General features: G+C 40.1%; 1 protein-coding gene across 6 annotated transcripts; it reads right to left on the bottom strand.

Annotated features, from left to right (window-relative positions):
• Positions 1–1,616: 1,616 nt before the first annotated feature.
• On the bottom strand, positions 1,617–20,977 carry LOC112242005 (gastrula zinc finger protein XlCGF17.1-like). Of its 6 annotated transcripts, none has more exons than XM_042318354.1 (4): positions 11,864–11,961; positions 10,195–10,928; positions 4,474–4,722; positions 1,617–3,688 (listed from the first exon to the last, which is right to left on the bottom strand). In XM_042318354.1, exons 2-4 carry the CDS (start codon positions 10,295–10,297, stop codon positions 2,433–2,435), a joined length of 1,608 nt encoding a protein of 535 aa, XP_042174288.1. In that variant the 5' UTR covers positions 10,298–10,928; positions 11,864–11,961; the 3' UTR covers positions 1,617–2,432. The 6 variants fall into 6 exon arrangements, with proteins under 6 accessions (XP_042174288.1, XP_042174289.1, XP_042174290.1 ...); XM_042318355.1 differs by adding an exon at positions 7,606–7,678 and having other exon boundaries at positions 10,195–11,942; XM_042318358.1 differs by lacking the exon at positions 1,617–3,688 and adding exons at positions 3,696–3,972; positions 4,069–4,091 and having other exon boundaries at positions 10,195–11,984.
• Between the last annotated feature and the right edge of the window lie 5,349 nt (positions 20,978–26,326).

The following is a 26,326-nucleotide window of genomic DNA, read 5'->3' as shown; positions in this document are numbered from 1 at the left end:
GTGATATATCACATATCATCTTGCTAGATATGCCTTTTGTTGTGATATATCACATATCATCTTGCCAGATATGCCTTTTGTTGTGATATATCACATATCATCTTGCTAGATATGCCTTTTGTTGTGATATATCACATATCATCTTGCTAGATATGCCTTTTGTTTTGCTCGTGAGGAGTAATGGCCGAGAGAAGGCAGGAGACACTTTGTTTTGTTTAGCATCGTTAGGTTAGACTGCTCCCTTTAATGGATCAGTCGTCCACCAGGCTACGATTAGGGGGAGGTGGGAGGGGAAGAGTTGGTAGTCTCGGTTAGGGGTTAGGGAGATAGTGGAAATGGGTTCAGTGTTTACCTGTTGTTAGCATAGATTTCTTTTTGTTTGTTCCAACAGATCTTTACATATTTTTCTCACTGCAAAATATTAATGAGGTTGTGGTTACTAAACATATTTGAGATATTCCTTTATGCTATAGCTTATTCCATGTTTACATCTTGGTTAAATGACTTCAAATTCAAAAATGAAATTTACTTTGTGGAATGTCTGTGGAGTTTGTAAACTATCCAAGCTTAAACAGGTGATTACTAGGCTTAAACAACTTCATTCGTCTATTGTGTTCCTACAAGAAATCCACTTGTTGAAGGATGTGCTACTTAAAGTACGCAGGAGATGGCAAGGGCAAGTAATAGCATCCTGTTTCTCCTCTCATTCTCATTCTGTTATGGTTTTAATTCACAAATCGTTTCCGTTTCAAGTGGATAATATTATAACTGATACATCTGGTAGATACATTTTGATACAGGAACCTCTTTGAATGAGCATATTCATCTTTTTAATGTTGATGGTCCTAATGATGATGATCCCATTTCTATTGATAACCTTCCTTCCAAATGGCAGGGGATTTTAATTGATCCTCCCCTAGATCGCTCCTCTGGTTAGACACTTTCCATTCGCAAAGTAGAAAGAAATTACAGCATTTCTTTAAGGACTTTAATCTATGTGAACCTTGGAGGATTCAGAACCTGAGGAAAAGGGAGTAAACACGTTACTCTTCAACATTTAAATCATTCTCGTACAGATTACTTTTTAGTTTCTTGCTCATTGCTTCCCAATGTAGCAGGAAGTGGATATGATAGTATTGTTCTGAGTGACCATTCCCCTGTGTCATTATTCTATAGGGATACAAAACTGGTAAAAGGATCCTCCTAGATGGCATTTGCATCCCAGATGGTTACAGGACCCAGACATCTTACATGATGTTGGAGTGCATATAGATGTTTATTTTACATTGAACACTGACCAAACGTCAGCGACTACCAGATGGGAGGCTTTCAAAGCATGTATTATGGGGCAAATTATACATTTTATACCTTTGAATCTCCTGAGAACATAACTAATCAGGTTTTGATTTTTCCTCTATGTCAGAAGACACTAAATTGGATCTGGAAAAGGAATTGGATTGTGTTGAAACATCTATTTTCAATATGAAGGGAGGTAAAAAGGCAGGTCCAGTCGGGCTCCCAATAGATATTTAGAAGATAATTAAGGACAAACTTCTAGGTCCACTTCTGGATATGTACAGTGTTTTGGGGTATGTTATGCTCAAGAGACACACCTACTCAGTCAAGGGTTTTTCTTTATTTTTACTCATTTCTACCTGCCGCCAGATCAATTAACTTCAGCACAGTTATTCAAATACATTCATCATCAATGACTACAATAATGAATACAATATTAAAATAAAATTTAATAAACACAAGTAGTTGATTCATAGCCTGTTTATCATTCAACAAAAGTTGTTTAGTAATACAAAACAATCCACTCAAATTAATGCTAAAAACTGATCATCACACCATCTTTTCTGACATACACTGAGTGTACAAAACATTAGGAACACCTTCATAATATTGAGTTGTACCCCCTTTGTCCTCAGAACAGCCTCAATGCATCAGGACATAGACTGTCCAAGGTGTTGAAAGCGTTCCACAGGGATGCTGGCCCATGTTGACTCCAATGCTTCCCACAATTGTGTCAAGTTGGCTGTGAAATGATATCTCCTCCAAATAGCTCGTTCCATCTCCTCCCACAGATGCACAACTGGATTGAGATCTGGTGACTCGTCAAGCCACTGCAGTAAACTGAATTCACTGTCATGTTCTTGGAACCATTCCTGGACAAGCCTTGTGGCATAATCCTGCTGAAGAAATCTATTTGCAGATGGATACACTGCTGCCATGAAGGGAGGCACCTGATTGGCAATGATGTTTAGATATCCTGTGGCATTCAAATGTTGTTCATCTTTTATCAAGGGGCCCAATGTGTGCCCTGAAAACACACCCCAACCATCACACCACCAGCCTGCAATGCTGACACACGGCATGGATGCATACAGTGGTGTAAAGTACTAAAGCAAAAAAAGCTTTAAAGAACTACTTTAGTAGTTTTGGGGTCTATTTCCTTTATGTTTACGTTGGTGTCTTCTTAACTGACCCATTCGAGAGAGACCCTTTCCACAGTCAGAGCAGGAGTAAGGCTTCTCTCCTGTGTGTGTTCTCAGATGAACTTTTAGCCCAGTTGATGTTGTGAAGAATTTTACACAATCAGAGCAGAAGTAAGGCTTCTCTCCTGTGTGTTTTCTCTGATGAACTTTTAGCCCAGTTGATGTTGTGAAGCATTTTTCACAATCAGAACAAGAGTAAGGCTTCTCTCCTGTGTGTGTTCTCTGATGAACTTTTAGCTCAGTTGATGTTGTGAAGCATTTTACACAGTCAGAGCAGGAATAAGGCTTCTCTCCCGTATGTACATGTCGGTGTCTTTTTAAGTGACCCAGTACAGAGAAACTCTTTCCACAGTCAGAGCAGGAGTAAGGCTTCTCTCCTGTGTGTATATGTGTATGTCGTTTTAAGTGGCTCAGTAGAGAGAAACTCGTTCCACAGTCAGAACAGGAGTAAGGCTTTTCTCCTGTGTGTATATGTGTATGTCGTTTTAAGTGGCTCAGTAGAGAGAAACTCACAGCACAGTCAGAGCAGAAGTAAGGCTTCTCTCCTGTATGGGTTCTCTGATGAACTTTTAGCCTAGATGATGTTGTGAAGCATTTTACACAATCAGAGCAGGGGTAAGGCTTCTCTCCTGTATGTGTTCTCTGATGAACTTTTAGCCCAGTTGATGTTGTGAAGCATTTAACACATTCAGAGCAGGAGTAAGGCTTCTCACCTGTATGTATACGTTCATGTGCTTTCAAGTGTTCCAGTACAGAGAATCTCTTTCCACAGTCAGAGCAGGAGTAAGGCTTCTCTCCCGTGTGTATACGTTCATGGTGTTTTAAGGTGCCTAGTTGAGAAAAACTCGATCCACAATCAGAGCAGGAGTAAGGTTTCTCTCCTGTGTGTGTTCTCTGGTGAACTTTTAGCTCAGTTGATGTTGTGAAGCATTTTACACAGTCAGAGCAGGAATACGGCTTCTCTCCTGTATGCACTCTCTGATGAACTGTCAGAGCCTTTGATGTTGTGAAATTCTTCCTACTGTCAGTACAGGAATACCGATTCTCTATTGTGTGTATTTTTAGGTGTATTTTTAGCTTTGATAGAAATGGGAAAATCTCCTCACAATGTGGGCAGTGGTGAGACCTCTTAGCTCTGTGATCTTCCTGCTGTTGCTCTCTGGATGTAGAGAATGTCTCAACATGGTCTCCTGTATGAACAACATCAGAACAACCAGTCAGTTGATGTGATATACATGTCAATCACATGTATTTATGTAGCCCTTATTACATCAGAAGTTGTCACAAAGTGCTTTACAGTAACCCAGCCTCAATCCCCAAAGAGCAAGCAATGCAGATGTAGATGCAAAGTGGTCACACAAAAAACTCCCTAGCAAGCAGGAACCTAGGAAGAAACGTAGAGAGGAACCATGCTAAAAGAGGTGGCCAGTCCTCTTCTGCTGTACCAGGTGACATATTTATTCATATCAGTAGGCTGTACAAAACAAAAGAGAATAAAACCTTTCTTAAAGTCATTAAAATTATTTTAAAAAAATTAAAATTAATTAGAGTCATATCATCTTCCACTCACTATCACAAGGGTTGGTAACAAGGCTGTATCACATGATTGGAAGTCCCATAGGGCGGTGCACAATTGGCCCAGCGTCGTCCGGGTTTGGCAGGGTGTAGGATGTCAATGTAAATAATAAATAAAGGTACATTTAAAAAAATTTAATAAATTCAATCGTAGAACTTTAAAAACACCAGCAGTTTGTCTCCGTCACTTCTTTAGTCTCCTCTCTGATCACTCCAGACAGCCCAGTGAATAAAACAAATGCTGGCAATACTGGTGGCACACCATGCAAGTGTCAGTAGCATGAAATATCGTCTACCTTCTCATTGAAACAGTTCATCATGAAACAGTTCTACTGCAACTTTTCATACACAGTGGGAAGTTGGAATGAAACAAACTTGGATAGAAAGAACCTGTTCTTACCATGAGAAACAGATGTCCCAATCTTCTCCTCCTCTTCTTCATCTTTAATGTTGACATTCAGCTCCAGTGTTTGACTGCAGTCTTCCAACTTCACTGATGCCATCTCTGGATCCTGCAGTGCAAACTGGGCTCCACTGTCACAATCAAGACCCAGTGAATGTAGGTTTGGACATAGTGTGGAAGGAGAGGGGCAGGCTGGGTTTGTCCTCACAATAGATGTTACTGGCCTCAGACTTAATTCTAGTCGTCCTGTAGTAACAATGTGAAACAGACACAAGAAGTTAATTGTCTTGACAGTTCTGGCACTTTCTTTATTGTCAATTAAAATATATTCTATTTCTTCTTGTTCAATTATCAAATTCAGTGCTTGACTTGGACTGAAATAGGTGTATGTACTCATTGTGGGTGCCAGTACTGTTATTATTTAGATACAGGAGCTCCACAACACTGTTGAGCTATTTTTCTATAAGAGGAACATGAGCTCAAGCAGTAGAACATTGAGGTGCCGGTACTCAGCTCCAGTGAGCTCCTGTCCATCTCATTTCAATAGGTCAGGTAGGTAAGCATTGACAACAAAACATGAATTAATTCAAATTAGACAAAAGTACACACTACACAATGTAACTAAACTTAACTTATAGTAGATTTCTTGAATTTACATAAATTAATAAATGACTCAAAACAGTTTTCTGTTCCCAAAACTAAAATCTGTTATGAACAGAGTGGACTAATATTTGTAGACATTACCCTTTGCAGAAGTTTTTTAATTTTTTAATTGCCTTGTTTAGAAGGAATGCAAAGGTGAATTGAGTTATTGCACACGAGCACTTCAGAGCTCGAGAAATATGTAGATGTGTCCTAGAGATCAGGTGCAGTCCATGAGGAGGAGATACACTGCAGTACTTAATGCAGCTGGGGGCCACTTTTGATTTTGACCCACCCGCCCCCCCGTTGTTCAGGGACACATTATTCCATTTCTGTTAATCACGTCTGTGGAGCTTGTTCAGTTTATGTCTCAGTTGTTGAATCTTATGTTCATACAAAAATGTACACATGTTAAGTTTGCTGAAAATAAATGCAGTTGACAGTGAGAGGAAGTTAATTTTTTTGCTGAGTTTAGATGAGTTGACAACTCTCATCTCTCCAGCATTGCATTTCATTTATTTCCTAATAGAATAATAGCTGTGGGAACTCTGCAGTCTGTTCAGAAAGAAATGAAATAATTCCCAATACTAAACCAGGAGTAAGACTATAATTTATCCACAGAGGATCAATAGCTTTTTTTTTTTAAATAGCCTAGTTGTGGATTGTGTGTAGCCAAATCACAAGGCATTTCTACAGTCAGGAACATGTGGCAAATCTGTTAGTTAACAGCATGCAGCCAAAACAGGCCTTTAGCAATATTTATAATACAATCACTGGAAAACACAGGTTGTAAAGCAAATGGATCCTGCTGAAAAGAAAATACAGGTGAGTAAGCTGCACATCATTGGGTGAGTGATGGAAAGCTTGTTTAGGACTATAACTTCCTCCTCATATTGTACAATGTGTTTCTCCTCACACATGGCCTAGGCTATTGATAGATTGAAGACAATGTCTTTCTATTGATCTCAGATTCTCAGTTTATCCGTGTCAAAGTAGTCTGTCATTTTGGTCATTTGTGAGGTATTAAAAATTATTCTTCAAAAGTCTCCAGTCATCTAAAATTATGTAGAACTGCATGAAATCGGTTTATAAAAGGCTACAATAAATGTACTCCATGTGTGTAACTTCGGCTCAACACCACTGCTCCCGAGTGGCGCAGCGGTCTAAGGCAATGCATCTCAGTGCAAGAGGCATCACGACAGTCCCTGGTTCAAATCCAGTCTCTATCACATCGTGATAGGGAGTCCCATAGGGCAGTGCACAATTAGCCCAGCATCGTCCCGGTTTTGCCGGGGTAGGCCGTAACTGTAAATAAGAATTTGCTCCTATCTGACTTGCCTAGTTAAATAAAGATTAAATAAATCATATTAAAAAAAGAATAATATGCCAGTACACAAAAGCCATGATAATAAATGCAATGCTTTATTATAAAGGTGATGTTCTATTTTTTATGCGTTCTGATACATCAGAGACCCCCAGGTTACCCCTTCTCGCGCTCCCTTTTTGTACCGGCACCTCCCAATTTACAAATGAAGCACCGGAGAAGGGGATAGATGCTGCTCCCTCCTCCGGGACATGTCTCCTTTGCATAGAGTTCATCGGGCTGTTGATTGTGGCATCTGGAATGTTATCCCACTCTTCAAAGGCTTCCTGGATATAGGAGGGAACTGGAATAAGCTGTCGTACACTTCGATCCGGACCATCCCGAACATGCTCAAAGGGTGACATGTCTGAGTATGCAGGCCATGGAAGATCTGGGACATTTTCAGCATTTTCAATTGTGTACAGAGTCTTTCTTGCAACATGGGGCTGTGCGTTGTCATGCTGAAACATGAGGTGACGGTGGCGGATGAATGGCAGGACAATGGGCCTCAGGATCGTGTCACGGTATCTCTGTGCATTCAAATTGCCATCGATAAAATGCAGTTGTCTGTAGCTTATGCCTGCCCATACCATAACCCCACCGCCACCATGGGACACTCTGTTCACAACGTTGACATCAACGTTAACTTGTTATTTATTTGTCTGGTTGTTATATGTTTTTGTCTGTCTTTGTGTTGGGGGAATAAAAAAAATCTATTGTATTTCTGTAATTGTTGATTGTCCTACTAGGAACAAATAAAATAAAAAGTTAAAGAATGAATGATGGAGGCCACTGTGTTCTTGGGGACCTTCAACACTTCAAGGGGCTCCCGAGTGGCGCAGCGGTCTAAGGCACTGCATCTCAGTGGTCGAGGCTTCACTACAGACCCTGGTTTGATTCTCGGCTGTATCACAACCGGCCGTGATTGGGAGTCCCATAGGGCGGCGCACAATTGGCCCAGCGTAGTCCGGGCCGTTATTGTAACAAATAATTTGTTCTTAACCGACTTGCCTAGTTAAATAAAGGTTACGGACACACACACACACCAAAAAGTTATTTTGTTGACATTTACATATGTCCCCATTACCAGTACAACATAATCAAAACCTAGTTATTTCACTTACTTGCTGTGCTGTTTCGTTCATTTGTTCAGTCGTTTCATTCTCAACCAGGACTTCTATGGAACGCCGTTTGGGTCTTTGCGTGTCGAAAAAGATACATGTCAAATACGTGTCAAATAAGCTTGTTGACCAATCAGGACCTGAATATGACTTCCCGTCACATATTAATTTTACACGTTTACGTAGTTTTTACACATTGATTACACTCTCAGTTGTATTTCATTTGTCAACGATTCATCACTACATATGCTATGATGCTAGTTGTCTCGTACACCTACAGTGCTGGTCATTAAAAAAAAGCTAATGGATGCAAACAATGTTCTTCCCCCAAAACATAGCAAACCGACATAATCTGTTTCAGTTGCTAGCCACAATAGTGGACTTTGCGGGTAGCCTTCAAAATAAAAGTATGGCATAATTATATTATTTGTATTCATTGGCATCACTGTCAATGACATACTTTTATTTTGAAGACCAACGGCAAATTCCACTTTTGTGCCTAATCCTTATTGTGGCTAGCATCACAACACATAACCCGGTCCGGTCGAGCCTCACTAGCCAGATGAAGCTAGTTGGCTGCTTATAACGGAAACTTTCGGCAACAGGGTTAAGTAGCTGGCTATTTATTTTCATGAACTGAAGTTCATTTTCAATAGGCAAACATCAAGTGGCAACCTAGCTAATACTTACTCACAAGGATTCCTAAATCATGTACAGCTTTGACAGTGCTACTGTATCTTTTTTTGACACGGAAAGACCCAAACGGCTTTCCATAGTATGTATGTCGTGAAGCTAATAGCAGTGACAATATTACTGTGTAACTCCGGTAGGGCAACATCGGAAAAATAGCGCACTTGGTTGTGTTATTAACCGGTGCTTGACCAGTCGGCGAAAGCCAACATCACCCACGACAGATAACGGTTGATTGTCAAGGGCAATGAATTCCATTATCTTGGCTTTAATGGATTTCGCCTTTGTTTCACTGAAATGTCCTTACTCTTTCAAATGACTGCTCGATCCACACAGCAGACATGGTGGGCTAGGTTAGGAATGCTGTGTTGCACGTGTAGCGCAAAATTTCACGTGAGTTCATTACGTCCGGTACCTACGTTATATAGGTTGGAGGCAGGGCTTTCTCCTATAGATCTCTATTTTTATGGAATGGTCTGCCTACCCATGTGAGAGACTTGCAGACTCGGTATCAACCTTTAAGTCTTTACTGAAGACTCATCTCTTCAGTAGGTCATATGATTGAGTGTAGTCTGGCCCAGGAGTGTGAAGGTGAACGGAATGGCTCTGGAGCAACGGTTCCCCTCTCTCCACTCGGATTCTCTGCCTCTAACCTCTAACTCTAATTACAGGGGCTGAGTCACTGGCTTACTGGTGCTCTTCCATGCCATCTTTAGGAGGGGTGCATCACTTGAGTGTGTTGAGTCGCTGATGTGGTCTTCCTGTCTGGGTTGGCGTCCCCCCTTGGGTTGTGCCGTGGCGGAGATCTTTGTGAGCTATACTCGGCCTTGTCTCAGGATGGTAAGTTGGTGGTTGATATCCCTCTAGGGGTGTGGGGGCTGTGCTTTCGGCAATGTGGGTGGTTATGTCCTGCCTGTTTGGCCCTGTCCGGGGGTATCATCGGGTGGGGCCACAGTGTCTCCTGACCCCTCCTGTCTCAGCCTCCAGTATTTATGCTGCAGTAGTTTATGTGTCGGGGGGCTAGGGTCAGTCTGTTATATCTAGAGTGTTTCTCCTGTCTTATCCGGTGTCCTGTGTGAACTTAAGTATACTCTCTCTAATTCCCTCTTTCTTTCTCTCTCTCGGAGGACCTGAGCCCTAGGACCATGCCTCGGGACTACCTGGCATGATGACTTCTTGCTGTCCCCAGTCCACCTGGCCGTGCTGCTGCTCCAGTTTAGTTTCAACTGTTCAACTGCCTGCGGCTATGGAACCCTGACCTGTTCACCGGACATGCTACCTTCCCAGACCTGCTGTTTTCAACTCTCTAGAGACAACAGGAGCGGTAGAGATACTTTCAATTATCGGCTATGAAAAGCCAACTGACATTTAGTCCTGAGGTGCTGACTTGTTGCACCCTCGACAACTACTGTGATTATTATTATTTGACCATTGCTGGTAATTTATGAACATTTGAACATCTTGGCCATGTTCTGTTATAATCTCCACCCGGGCACAGCCAGAAGAAGAATGGCCACCCCTCATAGCCTGGTTCCTAACTAGGTATCTTCCTTGGTAATGGCCTTTCTAGGGAGTTTTTCCTAGACACCTTGCTTCTACACCTGCATTGCTTGCTGTTTGGGGTTTTAGGCTGAGTTTCTGTACAGTACTTTGATATATCAGCTGATGTAAGGAGGGCTATATAAATAAATTTGTATGCATGTCAGCTTTGACATCGGTTTTGCACATCGGCGTTAAACTACACATCCGATATGTTTACCGATATATCATGCATCCCTAGGCAGTAGCATGAAATAACATCTACCTTCTCATAGAAACAGTTCATCATGAAACAGTTCTACAGCAACTTTCCATGCACAGTGGGAAGTTGGAATGAAAAACAAACTTAGAACCTGCTCTTACCATGAGAAACAGATGTTCCAATCTTCTCCTCCTCTTCTTCATCTTTAATGTTGACATTCAGCTCCAGTGGTTGACTGCAGTCTTCCAGCTTCACTGATGCCATCTCTGGATCCTGCAGTGCAAAATGGGCTCCACGGTCACAATCAGGACCCAGTGACTGTAGGTTTGGACTCAGTGTGGAAGGAGAGAGTGTAATGGAAATATTCAGTCAATGTCTTTCCAGCCTTGGCACAAACTTTTTTTTATACAGTTTTCCTCCTTACCTCACACACATAGTAACTCCTCTTTATGTTAATGTTTCATCCCCGCTGGCATTTACCCACCCTTATCTTATTGCCTTGCACTAATTTTAGCTTGGTTTCACATTAGGGCATAGATTCCATTTGTGGCGTAACCATAGCAACAGTAAATATTAGGCCATAGCATTGGTACAAAAATAAACAGACACGCCCACTCCCAAGACAGGTGCATGTAGGGCATTTGTGGTGTAACCATAGCAACAGTAAATATTAGGCCATAGCAATGGTACAAAAATAAACAGACATGCCCACTCCCAAGACAGATGCATGTTTAATGGTGCCTAATGACCTAGACACATATAGAGTGCACTTATTCTGCTGACTACTCTAAGATGTATAATGTGCACACATTTACTGGAAAATTCCCAATAAGAGGCAGGCTGGGGTCTGTCTTCACTGTTGATGTTACCAGCCCCAGACTTAATCTGAGTCGGTCTGTAGTAATAAAGAGAAACAGACACAAAAGTTACTCTTGACAGTTCTGGCACTTTCTTTATTCTTTAAAAATATTGTTTATATTTAGGTGCAGGAGCTCCACAACACCGTTGAGCTAATATTCTATAAGAGGAACATGAGCTCAAACAGTAGAAATTAGAGGTGCTGGTACTCAGCCCCGGTGAGCTCCTGTCCAATTCAAGCACTGATTTCATGAATTATGAATTCATGAGATCATGAAACATGAATTAATTCACATTAGACAAAGTATACACTTTAAATTAGGCTATAGAACTTAAATGCACTTAATCTATAGTAGATTTCTGAATTCACATAAATGCATAAATTACAACAACATAAAACATGTAGTACAAGGTTGCAGTATGTTTCAGGCAACACTATGTACTATTTTCCTGAATAACATGGTCTTCACTGTATTTTTCAAATCAAAAACCAATAGTATTTCCATTCACACCATAGTAACATTTACAGATAGACAGAAACAACTGAATGTCTCTGAATATTAGTACACATGTAGAAAACTGATAATCATTACATTTAGCTTCAAAACAGTAGTGCAATCGTGAAATTGTCTCTCTGCTCCACCCTCTGTGCCGACACTGAAGTGTGTTGACGCAGACCTGATAGGAGCCGCCATTTTACACAAAACCAAAAACGACATGTAAAACGAACCCAGAAATCTCAAATAAATGTATCCTTATGAAATTGCCTTGACGAAATGATATACATCCACTCAGACTAACACAAATTATCTAACTATGTGACTTGTAAAAAAGTGATCAAGTTCACTCACGCGGTTTGACAAAAAAAATAGCACAAAAAAAACTTTAACAAAACGTGATAATACCTTGACGTATTTGTTACCTATAATGTTATGACATGTTCTTTCGATCTTAAAACGTACTATTACATACCAGTAGTAATAGATTTGAAACGGATACACAATTCTGGCGTATCCTTTATCCTGAAGAATGATGCGCGCATGCGCGGGTAGCTTCCTGTAAAAAGCCAACAACTACAGGTTAAAGGGGAAGTTCACCCTGGCTCTGCCATGTCTTGCAGAGTATTCTTAAAATATTCAGACCCCTTGACTTTTTTTTTTTACACATTTTCTTACTTTACAGCCTTATTCTAAAATTGATAAAATATGCAGACAATACCCCATAATGACAAAGCGAAAACAGGTTTTTAGACCTTTTTCCAAATGTATAAAAAAATATAAAACAGAAATACCTTATGTACATAATTATTCAGACCCTTTGCTATGAGACTCGAAATTGAGCTCAGGTGCATCCTGTTCCATTGATCATCCTTGAGATCATTCTACAACTTGATTGGAGTCCACCTGTGGTAAATTAAATTCCTTGGACAAAAACCAAGACATGAGGTCGAATGAATTGTCCGTATAGACCCCCCGAGACAGGATTGTGTCAGCACAGATCTGGGGAAGTGTGTCAAAACATTTCTGCAGCATTGAAGGTCCCCAATAACACAGTGGCTTCCATCATTCTTAAATGGAAGAAGTTTAGAACCACCAAGATTCTTTCTAGAGCTGGCCACCCGGCCAAACTGAGCAATCGGGGGAGAAGGGCCTTGGTCAGGGAGGTGACCAAGAACCCGATTGTCAGTCTGACAGAGCTCCAGAGTTCCTCTTGAGATGGGAGACCCTTCCAGAAGGACAACCATCTCTGCAGCACTCCACCATTCATGCCTTTATGGTAGAGTGGCCAAACGGAAGCCACTCCACAGTAAATGGTCACATCACAGTACGCTTGGAGTTTGCCAAAAGGCACCTAAAGGACTCTGACCATGAGAAGCAAGATTCTGGTCTGATGAAACCAAGATTAAACTCTATGGCCTGAATGCCAAGTGTCACATCTGGAGGAAACCTGGCACCATCCCTACGGTAAAGCATGGTGGTGACAACATGATGCTGTGGGGATGTTTTTCAGTGGCAGCGACTGGGAGACTGACCAGCATCACCACCCTGGATGGTTCCGACCTTGAATATGTGGACATCTATAAGTACCTAGGTGTCTGGCTAGACTGTAAACTCTCCTTCCAGACTCATATCAAACATCTCCAATCGAAAATCAAATCAAGAGTCGGCTTTCTATTCCGCAACAAGCCTCTTTCACTCACGCCGCCAAACTTACCCTAGTAAAACTGACTATCCTACCGATCCTCGACTTCGGCGATGTCATCTACAAAATTGCTTCCAACACTCTAGTCAGCAAACTGGATGCAGTTTGTCACAGTGCCATCCGCTTTGTCACTAAAGCACCTTATACCACCCACCACTGCGACTTGTATGCTCTAGTCGGCTGGCCCTCGCTCCATATATTCGTCGCCAGACCCACTGGCTCCAGGTCATCTACAAGTCCATGCTAGGTAAAGCTCCGCCTTATCTCAGTTCACTGGTCACGATGGCAACACCCATCCGTAGCACGCGCTCCAGCAGGTGTATCTCATTGATCATCCCTAAAGCCAACACCTCATTTGGCCGCCTTTCGTTCCAGTTCTCTGCTGCCTGTGACTGGAACGAATTGCAAAAATCGCTGAAGTTGGAGACTTTCATCTCCTGAGCAGCTAACCGATCGCTGCAGCTGTACATAGTCTATCGGTAAATAGCCCACCCATTTTTACCTACCTCATCCCCATACTGTTTTTATTTATTTACTTTTCTGCTCTTTTGCACACCAATATCTCTACCTGTACATGACCATCTGATCATTTATCACTCCAGTGTTAATCTGCAAAATTGTAATTATTCGCCTACCTCCTCATGCCTTTTGCACACAATGATTATAGACTCCCCTTTTTTTTCTACTGTGTTATTGACTTGTTAATTGTTTACTCCATGTGTAACTCTGTGTTGTCTGTTCACACTGCTATGCTTTATCTTGGCCAGGTCGCAGTTGCAAATGAGAACTTGTTCTCAACTAGCCTACCTGGTTAAATAAAGGTGAAATAAAAATGTAAAAAATAAAAGACTGGTCGGGATTGAGGGAAACATCCTCTCAAGCTCTGTTAGGTTAGATGGGGAGTGTCGCTGCACAGTTATTTTCAGGTCTCTCCAGAGTTGTTCAACCCCCCTGTAATTCACATTAGGACCACACCAAATTATTTTCCCAATTTCCTTTGTGTCATCACAACTTTTGGAGATATTTAAACCAAATGATTTTGTGGTAAAAAAATATTATTATTATTATGGGAAAAAAAGTTGTAGATATATATCAATTAAGTTAGATCTATAATAGTTTTTTAAACATACAAGTAGGAAAGCCTTAAGATAAATAATAACTTGTTTAGAGAGAAACATTTGGGGGAAAAAATTGTAAAGTTGTAATATGGTGGATGAGTGTGTTGGGGGCAACTCGCCCTACTTCCGGGGCCTAGTTATCCCTTAATGGTTATGAATGTGTTTCGACCTGTCATTTAGGCAATCACTGTGTTCGAATACTCATACTGACCGCACTAACCGTACTATTTGTGATGTGAATTTAGTATATAGTATCCTTATTCGTCATAGTATGGCTATAGGTAAAGTAATGACTTTTCAAATAAGTTACCTTACACGTTATATTAGCTGACAATTCGTTAGCTACGCTGTCCTTACGAACCACATAGCGTATCATTACAGCAGTATGTCCCAGTATGTTGTTAGCTAGCTACCTAACATTAGTTGACTAAATATACATCCAACTTGCCAGTACATAACTATAGGCTATCTAAGTAACTACCCAACGTTTATTGACTTGATTATTTCTGTCATTCTTAGCTTTAGCTAAATGGTATAGACGTTGTGCAATCTCAATGTACATTCGGGTTCTTTCATAAATTTGCTCGGGCTATCCACACCGATTTCAGAGTTATCTACCCTGATTTTTCTCATCTGAGTGTACCAGAACGCAGAATAATGAATTTACGAGCGCTCAACACCTGTTGCATATGGCCGGTGTCAGTAAACGCAAAAAAAAGCGTCATTAAATTGTTGCCAGCAGCACAGTTACAGTCACCAACGCTCTGGATAACATGACAACTGCTTAACTAGCTCTGCTAGGACGATTAAAATGGTCAGAGTGGTCTCATTTGAGTCTGGAAGTAGCTAGCAAGCTAGCCAATGTTAGCGTGGGTGTTTGAATGCTGTTGTAAGGTCACAGAGTGCTCAAATCAACCCTAATCTAGTGTGCGCTCTGAATTTACAAAACGGACAATCTGACAATGCTCTGAGTTTTGGAGCACACTCTGGCACTCCAGGTTGAATTTAAGAACACACCCAGGGACTCCAGGTTGAATTTAAGAACACACCCAGGCACTCCAGGTTGAATTTAAGAACACACCCAGGGACTCCAGGTTGAATTTAAGAACACACCCAGGCATTCCAGGTTGAATTTAAGAACACACCCAGGGACTCCAGGTTGAATTTAAGAACACACCCAGGCACTCCAGATTGAATTTAAGAACACACCCAGGGACTCCAGGTTGAATTTAAGAACACACCCAGGGACTCCAGATTGAATTTAAGAACACACCCAGGCATTCCAGGTTGAATTTAAGAACACACCCAGGCACTCCAGATTGAATTTAAGAACACACCCAGGGACTCCAGGTTGAATTTAAGAACACACCCAGGGACTCCAGATTGAATTTAAGAACACACCCAGGGACTCCAGATTGAATTTAAGAACACACCCAGGCACTCCAGATTGAATTTAAGAACACACCCAGGCACTCCAGATTGAATTTAAGAACACACCCAGGCACTCCAGATTGAATTTAAGAACACACCCAAAGTCGTAAAATGTCTAACTAGTAATTTGTTACACTAACTAGCTAGACATGCGAAGAGCCAGCACGCTCAACTGAGAGCATACTGTTCATTTACAGTATACTAAAATGAACTAATAGTATGTAGCATACACTCATTAAGTATGTAGTATACAGTATGTTAGTATTCGAACACAGTTAGCACTAGTTTATTCTAACTTGCTAGCAACTTCACAAGCAGTAACTGCTAGCTCGTCAGCAAAAGCTGCTAGGAGTGCTAGTTAACAACCTTCCTACCAGATCGTCTGAGGTAAACTACATTAAAAACATACCGTAGCTTAATTGCAGTTGTAAATGTTTGCACTAGTGACTGACAGCTTTAGAGTTAATGTTACTTTATAGCCTTTTAGATATTTTACACAGCATGTTATGTCATGTAACTAGATAGCTAGCTAAGTGTTTAGAGAGAGATTTTAAATTTGCATCTCTCCCCCTGTTTTCAGTCACATGTGGGGACTGGATTAGGTGGGAGCAGTGTAGGTGTGGAACTCATGAGTGCTCCGATTTTACTGGGCATAGCTTTATTTGTGACCTATGTACACATTAGAATCGTGCAATAGCAGAGCATAAGAGAGTTGCCACATCAATGTTACACTGAATTAATTAGTTAAGTTATTGTTGTAAAATGTTATATTCCAGTGTTCTTTAATGTTCTTTTCCATTCCAATTTGTTTCATGAATTTAAAACAACTATTGAAAATCTTTTGCTCCTGAATGTCATTTTAAAGACTGCTGGGATTTAACATCTTCAAATAATATTTAGTGCAATTGTACATAATGGATTGTATGGAAAAGGAACAACAAATAAAGAACAATGAAAATGAATGTGCAGGTAGTGCTGATATTAATGGTGACGTGCAACACCATTTCCACCTCCACATATTTTATTAAAATAATGAAAATAAGACAACTAGACTTGGCTTTGAAGTATTACTTACCAAATCATTTCTAAATAAAACTGATAAACTAGATTAACACACCTGTGCGAAACCCTATGCCATAATCTTCTACCAGGGTAACTGTAGCCATTTATTTCCCTTTACAGTTTACTCACCTAAGCGTGACCTTAATCTACATACCATTTTTTCCCCCAAACGTTGCTTTTTTGTGTCAGCAATTCCCCCATTGTACCCTAACTTGTGGCAATGTAGGACTACTGAAATCATTTGTAACATCATTTTTTCACATCAGTTTGTCTAAGTTGCAAGAATGCTTCCCATTCGAAAGAGTTTGGAAGAATTATGTGCATATATTATGATGACATTTTGTGACCTGTTTGTAAACACAGAAAGGGGTCTATGGCGTCTCAAAGTGGACATACAGCTGCCGCTGTTTTCTTTTTTTTTTAAGCAAAGGTCTTTAAGGGAGTATGAGAGCACACTCGTTAGGTTCGCCTAGCCTCCTTAAGAGATGACAAAAGCAGTTTTCTTTATAAAATAAATGAATGTTTATTTATAGGACAGGCTTTAGAGCACATCCACCTCTAACTAAATGAAACTCCAATGGAACTCCAATTAAAGGGATAGTTAATTCAAATGACAAATGTACAGATTGTTTTCATCACCCTGTATACAATCCAAATAATGTGTACGTCAACAGTGTAAAAATGTAAAGAAATGTTCTACATGCACAAAAAGCTTATTTCTCTCAACTTTTGTGCACAAATTTGGTTACATCCCTGTTAGTGAGCATTTCTCCTTTGCCAAGATAATCCATCCACCTGACAGGTATGACATATCAAGAAGCTGATTTAAACAGCATGATCATTACACAGGTGCACCTTGTAAAACAGCAGGGGATCCTACAGATTTGACAGATTTTAGTATAACTGGAATAACTGTTTGATACATGGAACTAGGAAGCACTGAATTAAGTGACATATGTGTTGTCATGTGTAAACACGGGAGCTACTTTGTCCCAAAATGCTAAATAGAATTCTAAGAATTCTTGAATTCTAATTCCCCAATAGTAAGTGGGCCATTCTTGAATTGTTGTGGTAATGCTGTCCCTGGACTGTGGCACCTTATAAAACTATTGAAAATGAAACAAGACAAATACATTTTTCATTTTATTTAACTGGTTTTACATAAGAAAACATGTAAGTCCTTTATACTGATTAACATATATTTGTATGAATTGTAGAAAAATACTGGTGGCTAGCAAAGTGGCTTGTCCCCGTGGTGATGTGTAAAGGTGTATTGACATGTTTTTGAGTAGATTCATGTAAATATATTTTGATTGGCAACAAAAACATTGTATTTTCTGTAAAGATAACCCAGAGGTTGACCAGCAAAATTAATGTAGAACAGTTATTTTTCATTAGTAATTCAATGAAATTCATTGCAGTTATCCAAATACATTAATCATCAATGACTAAAATAGTGAATCTAGTTTTAAAAGACAATTTAATAAACCAATTTGTTTTATAACCTGTGTATCATTAAACAAAACACATTTAGTAGGAATAAAAGTATCCACCCAAACTAAAGGTGAAAACTGATCATCACATCATCTCTATCTGACACATGTTGTGTCTACTAACTCATTCCCACAGAAAACTGATCATCACACCATCTCTATCTGACACATGTTGTGTCTACTAACTCATTCCCACAGAAAACTGCAGAGGGAAGCAGTACCTCCCTCCATTGTTTTAACAAGCGATCCCTCAGAGGGTTTTCAACGCTAAGGGCAAATCCAAAGTAATCTCAATATCTTTACAGTAGAAGCAAACAAAACACACCAGAACTGACAAGGTGCACACTGATCAGTAAAGAGAGGCTAACATTCTATAACGCTCCCTTTTCTCTGCACAGTTCTCTCACAGTGAGAAACAATAGGATTACAATAGTGTTACTCTCTGGTAATGTTATCAAATACACTGTTACCACTTCCTTTATGAGATGAGAATGAAGTGATGGAGTGACTAATCTTAACTGGCCTGAGAGAACTGATGAGGCTTCTTTACTTTATGTATACGTTGGTGTGTTATTAAGTTGCTCTGTTGAGAGAAACTCTTCCCACAGTCAGAGCAGGAGTAAGGCTTCTCTCCTGTGTGTGTTCTCTGGTGAACTTTTAGCTCAGATGATGTTGTGAAGCACTTCACACAGTCAGAGCATGAGAAAGGCTTCTCTCCTGTATGTATAAGTTGGTGTGTTTTTAAGTTGCTCTGTTGAGAGAAACTCTTCCCACAGTCAGAGCAGCAGTAAGGCTTCTCCCCTGTGTGTGTTCTCCGGTGAACTTTTAGCTCAGCTGATGTTGTGAAGTACTTCCCACAGTCAGAGCAGGAGTAAGGCTTCTCTGCTTTATGTATATGTTGGTGTGATTTTAAGCTGCTTTGATGAGAGAAACTCTTGCCACAATCAGAGCAGGAGTAAGGCTTCTCTCCTGTGTGTATACGTTGGTGTGACTTTAAGCTGCTCTGTTGAGAGAAACTCATCCCACAGTCAGAGCAGTAGTAAGGCTTCTCTCCTGTGTGTGTCCTCTGATGAACTTTTAACTCAAATGATGCTGTGAAGCATTTTCCACAGTCAGAGCAGTAGTACGGCTTCTCTCCTGTGTGTATATGTTTGTGCGAGTTTAAGCTGCTCTGTTGCGAGAAACTCTTCCCACAGTCAGAGCAGGAGTAAGGCTTCTCTCCTGTGTGTATACGTTGGTGTCTTTTTAAGTGACCCAATCCTGAGAAACTCTTCCCACAGTCAGAGCAGGAGTAAGGCTTCTCTCCAGTGTGCACTCTCTGATGAACTGTCAGAGCCTTTGATGTTGTGAAGTGTGTCCCACAGTCAGTGCAGGAATAAGGCTTCTCTCCTGTGTGTATTTGTAGGTGTATTTTTAGCTTTGATAGAAATGGGAAAATCTCCTCACAATGTGGGCAGTGGTGAGACCTCTTAGCTCTGGGATGTTCCTGCTGTTGCTCTCTGGATGTAGATAATGTCTCAACATGGTCTCCTGTGTGAACAACATCAGAAGAACCAGTCAGTTGGTGTGATATACATGTCAAATGTATACATGCCATATCACCCTCCACTCATTATCACAAGGGTTAGTAACTACCAGAGTTGAGGTCAATTCCATTTTTAATTAGTCAATTCAAATAAACCAAAGTTCTATTTAAAATGTTCCTCTTTGAAAGGCATTGAAGAGAATTGTAATTTCAGTGATCTTCCTGAAATAACTGGAATTTAATCAAACAAATTCTGACAATACTGGTGTCAAACTATGCAAGTCTCAGTAGAATGAAGTAACATCTACCTTCTCACTGAAACAGTTCATCATGAAACAGTTCTACTGTAACATTTCATGCACAGTGGGAAGTTGGAATGAACAACACAAGCGAAAGAATGTCAGGGGTCATGTGTGATGTCAGAATTACAGAATACTACCTAGCAATAGACTGGGTGATAGCTTATGGAGGTCTAGCTTATGAAGATAACTTATAAATAGATAGAACCTGCTCTTACCATGACTAACAGATGTGCCAATCTTCTCCTCCTCTTCTTCATCTTTAATGTTGACTTTCAGCTCCAATGTTTGACTGCAGTCTTCCAGTTTCACTGATGCCATCTCTGGATCCTGCAGTGCAAACTGGGCTCCACTCTCACAATCAGGACCCAGTGACTGGGTTTGTCCTCACTGTTGATGTTACCAGCCTCAGACTTAATCTGAGTTGGACAGTAGTATTAAAGAGCAACGGACACAAAAGTTATTTTCTTGACAGTTCTGGCACTTTCTTATTCTAAAAAATATATATTTCATTTTTCAACTATCTCATTTCAACAGCTCAAGTAACTAAGCATTGACAACATTCATTCACATTAGACAAGTGCACATGTTAAATTACACAACGTAAGTGCATTTAACCTATAGTAGATTTCCTAAATTCAAATAATGCATAAATGAATCACAAACCATCTAGTACAAGGTTACAGTATGTTGTAGGGAGCACTATGTAATATTTTATTGAATAACCTTGTCTACACTGTATTGTTTCACACAAAACCATTAGTCAGTGGTGGAAAAAGTACTAAATATTCATACTTGAGTGAAAGTAAAAAGTTAAAGTAAATGTCATACATCAAATTCCTAATATTAAGCTGATGATTTTCTATTTTGTTATGTATTTATTTACAGATGGCAAGGGGCACACTCCAACACTCAGACATAATTGACAACTTTGTGCGTCTCCCCTTCTCGTAGGCCTATTTTATGGATACGTCATATGTATTGATCTGTTTATCATTGTTAGCAGAGTAGACTAGGCTACCCCGGATTTTTTTTCGATTTGACAAATATTCTGCTAATGTGTCCAGTCATATAGAGTGTACTAGAATAGCATTAAATATCTTTCTAAAAGGCCAAGAAACGTATCTGATATAGCTCGCCTATTCTATTCTACGTGCTCAGCCATGCATTGAACAGACTTTTTTGCAAACAGAGATTGAATTATATTATTAGCCTAAATTATTACTATATCAACTACTGTCTCGGCACTCTCCGGACAATTCCTTCTACCAAATGGCTTGGCTTTTGCTCTGACATGCACTGTCAACTGTGGGACCTTATATAAAAAGGTATATGCCTTTCCAAATCATGTCCAATGCATTGAATTTACACCAGGTGGACTCCACTCAAGTTGTAGAAACATCTCAAGGATGATCAATGGAAACAGGATGCACCTGAGCTCAATTTCGAGTCTCATAGCAAAGGGTCTGAATATGTACCCAAATAAGGTATTTCTGTTATTCTGTTATTTTGATTTTACATTTGCAAAAATTCCTTTTGCAAACCCAGTTTCGCTTTGTCATTATGGGGTATTGTGTGTAGATTGATGAAAACATTTTATTTCATCCATTTTAGAATAAGGCTGCAACGTAACAATGTGGAAAAATAAAAAGGGTCTGAATACTTTTCGAATGCACTGTCCTCGTGGGTAAACAAAACAACCTTGTGGGTTAGTATTATGGATAGAGCTAGCTAGCAACTGCATTTTTATTCATCAAGATGACCAAGCTTTGTGTGGTAGCAGGTTGTAGCAACACTTGCTGTGCAAATGTGATTTTCTCAATGGCCACGCAAATGAAACGCTTTAAAAAGTGGGATACATTTGTGGCCACAATGCGGGCGAATTTGACATCTACTCGTCAATCTGCGGGGGACATTTAACTTTCATGGCTATCAACAATGGAAGGAGGGCTTCAGCAAAACGTTACTTTTCAAATTGGATGCTGTCCATACCAACAACGTGGTTAGAAAGTATCACAAACAGCCAGCAGCAGCAGAGACCGATCATTATAGTTTCACCTGGTAAGTGGCAGTGCTAGCTTACTATGCTAAGGCTCGCTAGCTACAGAGCTACCGCATTCAGCTCACGTCTTCCATCTAAATCAACTTTGCCATCTCTTCTTAAAATGTGATTTTTAAACATAACCTTAATCACACTGATTAACTCTAAAGTAACATGTCTAGACTCTAGAGAAGTGACATGATATATCCCTAGTTAATTCTGCTCTAGACTATAGAGAAGTGACATGATATATCCCTAGTTGATTCTGCTCTACACTCTAGAGAAGTGACATGATATATCCCTAGTTGATTCTGCTCTGGACTCCAGAGAAGTGACATGATATTGCCTGCTAACATGAATGACTTTCAGCTCCAAACGCAGGTGTCAAACGCAGTTTGTTTCTGTAGCCTAGTTTGCATTTTATGGCTGTAATGACAGGTTACATTTGCGTAGCAATTGTGCACTCATGTTGGCGTGTGCACACATATTGCACAATATTGTACCACTCCTTTTTGTGGGTCACGGGTCAAAAAAGTTTGCAAACCACTGGGATACACGATAGTGGCAACAAATGGAGTTGGGTTGGATATAGTCATGGCAGGATACATGATAGTGGCAACAAATGGAGTTGGGTTGGATATAGTCATGGTAGGCTACAGTAAGTCTTACAATCTTCTATTTTGACTGGAATTCAGAAGCCTTTTTAAACCTCAGTTACACTTGAAGTTTTGAATTTCCTGTTCTAAATAGTTTATCTGAATACTTTACTCCTCAGATGGTGATGCTTTCCCCTTGTAATAATAGCTCAATAGAGCCCCACAGTGTAGGTGTCATAATACCCATAAAACCTAGCGGTCAAGAAAGGAAATGGTTCCAATCCATAGGGGATTTCTAGTAGGATTTTTGTCATTCATTTGTATTGAAGGGCACATAAAGAACATGTACCATACATACACAACATATATTTGCTGTCTTTACAAAGGAGCGGAATTACATTCACATGTTATGGGAACATTTTGCTTGTATAGAGCAAATATTTCAAGAGTCTGAATAAGAACACAATTTGGAAGAAGCCACAGAAAACCAGAAAAAAAATGTTTTAAATCCAGAAATTACAGAATAAGAGCTGTACAATGTCAGGAACTGTGGACAGATCATAGGGGATTTATTAATAACCATGTAAATCTCTCTCAGACGAGGCAACTTTTTTTCCCTCCAATATATTTGGCTCTATTTCCTCTCAGATTTGAAAATAAATGTAGCCAATTGATTCATTAATACATTTAGCTAATGTTAAATAGTTAATCCAGAGACTCTTACTTTTTCCTCACTTCGGCAGTCTCATCCAGATCAACATGGCATTTGTAGTTCTTTATGATAGCCACATTAGAAGCTAATTAGTGCTTCTTTTTTGGAGGGGGGGATATTTAATGTTATCAAAATGTTACGCCGGGATAAGTCTATGCGAAACGCAGCCCTTATTTTAAGTGTTTCTAAAATCCCCTATGGGAAAAATGAATGGTGGAAAAATGATTTGGAACCATTTCACGTTTGACTGCTAGGTTTTATGGGTATTAGGAAAGGACAGGGGGACACCTAGTCAGTTGTACAACTGAATGCCTTCAACTGAAATGTGTCTTCCAAATTTAACCCGACCCCTTTGAATCAGAGGGGGGCTGCCTTAAATTGACATCCACATCTTCGTCGCCCGGGGAACAGTTGGTTAAAATGCCTTGCTCAGGGGCAGAACGACAAATGTTTTCCTTGTCAGCTCAGGGATTCGATCCAGCAACCTTACGGTTACTGGCCCAATACTCTAACGACTAGGTACTCTATGAGTCTGTGACCATAGCTGCTGGGAATTATTTTTGGGGGGGCTGCCCTTTTTTAGCTTGAGCACATGCGTCCCAAAAGGTCTGGGCATGGCTCTGTATAGAGGCCCTGTGGCTGGGGTCAAAACTGGTGTGTGTGTGTGTGTGTGTATGGATGGATGGTTTGCTAAACCAAAATGTGGCCATGTATTCCATCGTGGATCGGTTGGCATTTTGGAGTAGTCCAGGAGACAGGTTTTCTTTAGAGGGGTGTATTGTGGATTTTGCTCAATGGGAAAGTTTATTTTGGGAGTTTAGGATCAATGTTGTCACAGTTTCTTGTTGAAGAGGCATCAGCCAACCTTAGCTTGCTCCTATTCTGAATAAATTTGTGTCCGTTTCTTTCTAGCTGGCAAAATAAGTGAGCTAAACTTTGTTTGGTCCTGCCATGTGTCAATAACATAGCCATGTTTGTCACTGGTATGGGCTAATTATCCTAAACCTAGACAGTGATAGCAGCAAGATAAAACCAGGGAGATGGGGAGATAATTCAGGCTCTGTTTCACCTGCTGCTGGCTTGATAATGTTCACTCATACGTTTTTCCATACATTTAATGAGATTTGCATTCTCTAAAGATTGTAATTGTGATCATATCTGATTAATATTGAAGAAAAATCCTCACAGCCGTTTGCCATACCAAAATGTGAACTACAATTTGGTGCGCACCATTTTACTATGTACAGTAGGCAGTAAACTCACCATGTGTCATCAAAATTACCATCTTCTGTACGTGGTTTATATATGAGCGGAGCATAAATTGTACAATTGTAAACGAATAAATAATGGTATAAGTTAGAACCAATGTATATCAGTTAATATACTGTACCAACTACATAAATATATGAACGGGTCCACTGTCTTCTATCTGGACTTTAAAACGCAGACAGCGGTCGCCGCCATTTTACCAGCTCGTGAGAGTTGTTTTTTACACAACCAAGAACCATATAAAATGAACTCAGAAATCTCAAATAAATAGATTATTTTTAAATTACCTTGACGAAATTGTGTACATTAACGCAGACAAATCCCAAATCTCAAGTTATATGACTTGTAAAATCGTTTTCATCACGACACAAAAATAACACATAAAATCTGGTAATCCCTTGACGGATTTGTTACCTATCATGTTATGACATGTTCTGTCGATATTAGGAAGTGTAAACGTGCTATTACCAACCTGTAGTAATACATAGAAACGGAAACAAAAATGATCGTCTTCACATCTGCTGCTTTCTTTATTCTGAACAATGGTGCAAGTCCATAGAGATGGATAGAGGACTCATCTTTGTATCTGTGTAATTATAGCGTCTGTGACAGAATACGCAGCGGCATTGAGGGGATTCAATTCATCTGGCCTGGGCTCCCGGATAGGCGTGTTTTTGCAAGGAGGTGAAAATTGATGTCATTCGTTTTGGAACTGGGTTGCCTTCCAGATGGGAGCCAGGTGCCACATTCAAAGCCCACAGAGAAGTCTCCTCAAAACAAAAGTGATGTAATTAAGCACTTGGCACAATGAGTAGGATTCTGTGTTTTCACATGAAAAAAATTCTAACAAATATTTAATGGAAAGAGATGTATGTTTCTGGATGATGCACCTTGTTGACTAAATGACAGAAAGGCACAGATTACTGTTCTATTGGAGAAGAGCGATTCCTCCCTTGCCGCATTTGCCTGTTTACCGTTTACATCACAGGCCATAAAACGATGCCCTGTGGCTCAGCATAATCAAATCTGCCAATTCACCATTTGAAGTGGTACATTTTCTTCTTCACAATTGGTTTATCCCTACTGATGACCCAGTTGGACATGACTCCAACGGAGTCACCAGGAGGGATCAGCCAATGAATTTGGAAGTCCCACCACAGTTGACTACATTAAAATGGTGGAAGTCCACAATGCATTTAGTTATAATAAGAACTAGAGACAGCCTCCAAGATGGCCGACCGTTGTTTTGAACTTTATCTACTCACGGTTGCATATGCCTGTTCATGGAGGCTGACATCTAGCTAGTTCTGGTTTCAGGAGCCCATTAGTAAATAACAGTGGAGGTCGGTGGAGGTCGGTGGAGTTTAAGAGAGGGAGGTCCGTTCATTTTTTCATGACCACGGCCTTATTTCTGTAAGAGTATGTTGGATGACTGCCATTCATATGCCATTCAACCAGCTCAATGTAACATCAATAGGTTTAGCCTACTACATGGTACTCTAATTTTCTCCATACCCATCCTGTGCTTGCTACAACTTAGCCTATGAATGAAAGTTTACAACGTAGGTGCACAGGTCGAGTTAAATGTGAGACAGACATTGACATATTCAATACCACCTTGCACACTCTTGCCTGTATCTATCTGATCTAGGGTGTAATCATTAGTCCAACAGTTGCAAACAAAGAG

The sequence above is a fragment of the Oncorhynchus tshawytscha genome, unplaced genomic scaffold (genome assembly GCF_018296145.1).
Source record: "Oncorhynchus tshawytscha isolate Ot180627B unplaced genomic scaffold, Otsh_v2.0 Un_contig_2903_pilon_pilon, whole genome shotgun sequence".
Classification (NCBI taxonomy): Eukaryota; Metazoa; Chordata; class Actinopteri; order Salmoniformes; family Salmonidae; genus Oncorhynchus; species Oncorhynchus tshawytscha.
This window is presented reverse-complemented; position numbering and strand designations above follow the sequence as displayed.

Bases quoted from the DNA above. Each gene is read 5' to 3' on its own strand.
- LOC112242005 (XM_042318354.1), bottom strand. From the start codon at position 10,297: ATGGCATCAGTGAAGCTGGAAGACTGCAGTCAACCACTGGAGCTGAAT. The intron at 4,723-10,194 runs GTAAGAGCAGGT...TTGTTACTACAG, and splicing joins TGGAACATCTGTTTCTCATG to GACGACTAGAATTAAGTCTG. The intron at 3,689-4,473 runs GTAAGAACAGGT...TTGTTCATACAG, and splicing joins TGGGACATCTGTTTCTCATG to GAGACCATGTTGAGACATTC.